The sequence below is a fragment of the Octopus bimaculoides genome, chromosome 5 (genome assembly GCF_001194135.2).
Source record: "Octopus bimaculoides isolate UCB-OBI-ISO-001 chromosome 5, ASM119413v2, whole genome shotgun sequence".
NCBI classification, from domain to species: domain Eukaryota; kingdom Metazoa; phylum Mollusca; class Cephalopoda; order Octopoda; family Octopodidae; genus Octopus; species Octopus bimaculoides.
The window spans coordinates 121241005-121246467 of NC_068985.1; the positions used below are offsets into that span (position 1 = coordinate 121241005).

The 5463-nt window shown below is 34.8% G+C and overlaps 1 protein-coding gene across 6 annotated transcripts in view; it reads left to right on the forward strand.

The window, feature by feature from the left end:
* The window catches only part of LOC106884390 (uncharacterized), a 628567-nt gene that overhangs the window by 513748 nt on the left and 109356 nt on the right, over positions 1 to 5463 (forward strand). For all 6 annotated transcript variants that reach the window (XM_052967966.1, XM_052967968.1, XM_052967967.1 and 3 more), the window contains one exon: positions 1190 to 1447. In XM_052967966.1, coding sequence (XP_052823926.1) covers positions 1190 to 1447 — 258 coding nt within the window. The remainder of the gene's footprint in view (positions 1 to 1189; positions 1448 to 5463) is intronic.

A 5463-nucleotide genomic window follows, 5' to 3' on the forward strand; every position in this document is an offset into this window, starting at 1 on the left:
ATATATATATATATACGACATATTTCTAGTAGATCTAGCGTGAGGAACGGGTTCCCTTATTGGTTTATATATGTCTTCGCGACTGCCGTTGCTATGGTTGTTATTAGAGGTAATAGAAGTAGCGGTAGTGGTAATGTTGATCGGAATGCTAAACTCCGAGTAGACTCAGCTTGAATAGACAGATGATCTGAAAAACTCTAACCATGATTGTTACGATTTTATTTAGACAACAATATCCAATTTTCATTTTATAACACCATCCAATGTGTTCTGTTTTTAAGACAACATAGTGTAATTTGAGAGATTTGGTTGCTATTTCGTACATGACGAGCAACTACATACGTGTTCCTTTGTGGGTGATGGGTGATAAACTGCTATCGTTTCCACTAATTATTTGAAATTAATGGAAATAAACTTCTTGTAATACAAAATTTCACATTGCACCATCGAGAGAACATGTTGATTAGGTAAAAGAGAGAGAGAGAGAGTATGTGTGTGTGTGTGTGTGTGCGTGTGTGCGTGCGTGCGTGCACCGTATTACTGCGTCTGTCTGTCAATATCCCTTGGGCAGTACTGCTTAAAAAACTTGCATTTTTCTCTGACCTCTTGAACTCAATGTAAAAGTATTTAACACATCTAAATGAAATACATTTATTTGTCTTAAAACTTATCTCAAAAGATTACAATTGTTTTCATTTTATTGTACGATTCCATTCCTTTTTGTCTCCATATGTTTGTGTATGTGCGATGCATATATATATATATATATATGTGTGTGTGTGTGTGTGTGTGTGTGTAAGGAGGAGCATTCTGTCGGTTACGATGACGAGGGTTCCAGCTGATCCGATCAACGGAACAGCCTGCTCGTGAAATTAACGTGCACGTGACTGAACACTCCACAGACACGTGTTCCCTTAACGTAATTCTCAGGGAGATTCAGCGTGACGCAGAATGCGACAAGGCTGGCCCTTTGAAATACAGGCACGACTCATCTTTGACAGCTGAGTGGACTGGAGCAATGTAAAATAAAATGTCTTGCTCAAAGACACAACGCGTCGCCTGGAATTGAATTCACGACCTTACGATCGCGAGCCGAATGCCTTAACCACTAAGCTACGCACCTTCACATGTATGTAAGTATGTATGTATGTATAAAATATTGTTGATGTTTGTTTTTATTTTCCCGCAGATAACATCAGTGGGGATTCGATGAAAAATAACGAAACTAGTACTACAAGCACAGTTGCCTATCCGAGCAGTACTCAAGCTAATTACAACCCATCGACGAGTACCACATCTACCCAAATAACCTACACAAGTACTCCACCAGTCACCCTCAGGCCTATTTCTCGTGCACCACCAGTTTTGAGAGCCGTGAATGACACAACCAAGCCAGCCACGCACACCCCGACTATGAAGACTTTGGAATCTTCTGTCGATGATAACGGTAAGAAATAATAATTTTTTTTGTTTTTGTTTCGTTGTAGATTTCTTTTTTAACAATATAAGCGTGATCGTAAAAATCTTAATCATCATTTTTGTATTTGTTTTACAAGAATTTTTATGTGAAATCATGTGTTGAAACAGATATTGTTATACCTCGGGGTTATCATATTTTGCCAATTAAACACACGCACTATATAATTGGTCTTTACTTCAGCTTTATTATTATTATTAAAAGGTTATATATTCAAGAGAAGAAAGTTGTAGATTATATCAACTCAATACTAGCACCGATGGTACTGATTTTCAAACACAGAATAAATTACTTTGCTCAAAGACACAATGCTCTGTCCTATCCGCGAATCGAAACCACGATCTTACAATCGTGAATCCAGCAATCTTATCAATAGGCCAAGCACTTTTACCACAACCCATATAACGCTGGGCAAACGGCAAATTCGAACCTGGCGGATTCGTATAACATATTGAGTTATTACGTTATAGATCCCAGCAGAACGTAAAGTAGACGTCGGTGAAATTCGAACTGAGAATGCCAAAACTAAAAACAAATTTAGGTGCCCCTAAGCAGTTTGTCTGTTACTCCATCTTCCTTGAATTCGCTCACCCACCACCCTAGATATATACCTAGAGTAATATAAAACAAGATCCTGTATTAAATATGACATTAACAACCCGAAATTCACCAAATCCAATATCAGACGTCGTAAATTAGAGGACAGTCGAACGTCTAATCTGCCGTTTAATTGATCATTTAAAAAGAAGCTGACTGTGTCTTTCAAAGAAGCGAACGGACATCTTAATCTGATCTTAAACCTAACACGAACACCTTTTCTGGCCTTAGCTGACATCACCTAAATTGACCTCACAAATTCAAGCAAGACTTTTTCTTTTTATCTTTTATCGCTGAAATATTGTATGTTATTGTAGTTTTTATTATTTGGGTTTTAACAACAATAATATCTGATTGTGAAATTACCGTATAAAAGAAATGTGTAACTTTAGAAAGCACAGGAAATCATTGAAGCTCTTTCAGTTATTTTTATTGCCGTGTTCAACTTAGACTTTCACGATCCGACCTAACAATTTTACGATACAACGAGAAAGCCTTTATGTAGCCGTTCGACGTCCTAATAGTAGTTGCTGAAACATCTTCACATCGCGTCCTATTGTTTTAAAATTTATACAGACATGATTTTTGTATTTAGAATTTTGGGTAGCATCTACACAGTTTCGGTTTCGATCCCCATCTTATGGGTGCTATTTATGATCAACAATATGTTGTAGAAAAAGGCGATCAAATTATGAGACCTAAGATTTTGCTGAATTTGTAATATTTTGATTTTGAAAGAGTTTTAAGAGAACAAAGTATTCCCAGGCTGTCAATGTTTTTCTTAGAATATGGGCAGTACACACGAGGACAATTCTTTTGTATATTTTATACTTTTGGTTTCCCAAAAGTATATTTAGTATTAATGCCAAAGCACAATTATCACAAGTACCGTTGTCATTCTTAGATAACATATATTTACTTAACTTTACTTTTCACATATTTAAGGCGGATAAAATGCATCGTAAAATTAATAAAATATAGCTCTAACGACATACTAACTGGGTTACGAGCTACGACTAACCCCTTCCACCAAATTTTAAGCCCTGTGCCAGTGTTTGAAACAATTATTAGAGCAGTAGATGTGCTGAATCTTTACAGTGTCGTACAAAATTCCTTTATGCTTTGAGTTGAAATCTCACTGAAATCAACTTTGCCTTCCATATTTTCTGGTATTGATAAAATAAAACACCAGTCAAATACAGAGGATCGATCGATTTTGTCTGCTGTTCGCTTACTACAAATTTCTAATTTTGAGTCTATACCAGAAATGATTATTATTGTTGTTGTTGTTCTTGTTGTTTATGAATCCATAGATATAACAAGATCTTCCTGTCTTACATCGCAGAGTATTAGGTACATTTTGGATAATGGTCATACAAAGATTTTTAAAGAATGTTTTCAGACTTTATTATCGCTACCTTCAGCATCATTCTTACGTCTACAATTCTACGTAAACCTTTTGATGTCTTTACAAAAGCAATTGTATATTATTGTATTTGCGCAAATTATATACGAGGTGACAGATACATATCTTGCATGCTATCATGTGTTTAATTCAATAGCTAAGATGGTGTAATTCTCCAGGTTTTTCATTATAGTCATTCGATATTGCTACAGCAATTATTGAAACACTATTGGCATTTTGTCACGGAGGACAATGCCAGCTTTGTTATCAGCTATCTGGCAAGTCTGTTTCTATGGGATATAGTTCCATATGATCTTTACATTATCAAGCGACGATGTGTTGCAGACAGACAATAGAACTCATGATTAACTGCCATACAAACATTTGGCTAAGCAGCAATCCATATGATTCCTTCACTTCCTTCTGGGGATTTTAAGAAATATCTATAATAATATTTATGTGATCAGAACCGATCTTCTACCTTTATAAATGCAAATAGTAAATTTTCGCAGGAGAAGTGAGGTAAGTGGTATCTCACATCTAAAGGCTAGAATCTCATCGGCAATGAACGATAGCTAATTATATGCGAAAGTTAGTTATGCTAATTCTAACACTAACCCATATATCATATTTACTGGCGTGCGTGCTGAGTTCGTTTATGCATTCATGGCTAACATATGCTACATTGATAATATTTGCTACGATTTTTACATATTCCATATTCCGATATTGCTCAATACTAGACTTTTCGTATATTTTAGTGTCGCTATTATATTCCTTATCTTGGAGCCGGTTTTCTGCATAATGAATACATATGAATATCAATATGAAGAAGCATGTGTAATATATGTATATTTATATGTGCGTGTGTGTGTGTATACATACAGAGAAATATACTCATTCTGCATACACACACACATATATATGTAAGTACATATATATATATATATATATATATATATGTGTGTGTGTGTGTGTGTGTGTGTGTGTGTGGGTGGGTGTGGGTGTGTGTGTGTGTGTGTATACATACATAGATATATATATACATAAATATGCGTGTAGGTATATATAAATACTCATATATATAGAGACACACAAACACATACACACACACATACACACACATTCTATCGATGGAGATTCATATAGAATGTTCATAGATAGGATAGATTAAAAGATACGTAGACAGACAGACATATACATACATACATACATGAACAAGCATCTCAGACAGACAGACAGACAGACAGAAAGATAGATAGATAGATAGATAGATAGATAGATAGATAGATAGATAGATAGATAGATAGATAGATAGATAGGGTAGAGTAAGTATGTAAACAGATGCATAGATGGCTATTCTAGTAAACACAGTCAATGAAATATATGTATTTTATGGAAGGAATTTACGAAGGAAAAAGCGGAAGAGAACTTCGTAATAGACGTAAGGGGGGAATAGTGTGAAGAAAGAAAAGAGGTGGTCAAAGAAATATAGATTCTTAAATGGAAAATTACCGAGCTATTGTATAGTGAGGCATCAAGCAATAGAAGATTCTATAATAATTATAGAACTTGAATACTTCTAAAACGCCATTACATTAAACCATTGAAATGGCGTATATGAAAAAAGAAAAGAAAAGAAAAATGGCAAACTTGTTGAAAACAAAAGTAGATACGATATATATTTGTGCGTGTGTGGGAGAGAGCGAAAGAGAAAGAGAGAGTGTGTGTGTACATATATCTATATACATATGTGTGTGTGTGTGTGTGTGTGTGTGTATAGATAAGTATGTCTTTGAAATGGGTATATTAATATATACTAATATATATACACGTGTATGTGTGAGAGGAGAAACAGAGAAAGTGATAGAACTATAAATACTGTGTGCCCGTGTGTATGTGTGTGTATATACATACATATGTGTGTGTGTCAGTGTGTGTGTGTATCATATATACATACATATATATATATATATATATATAT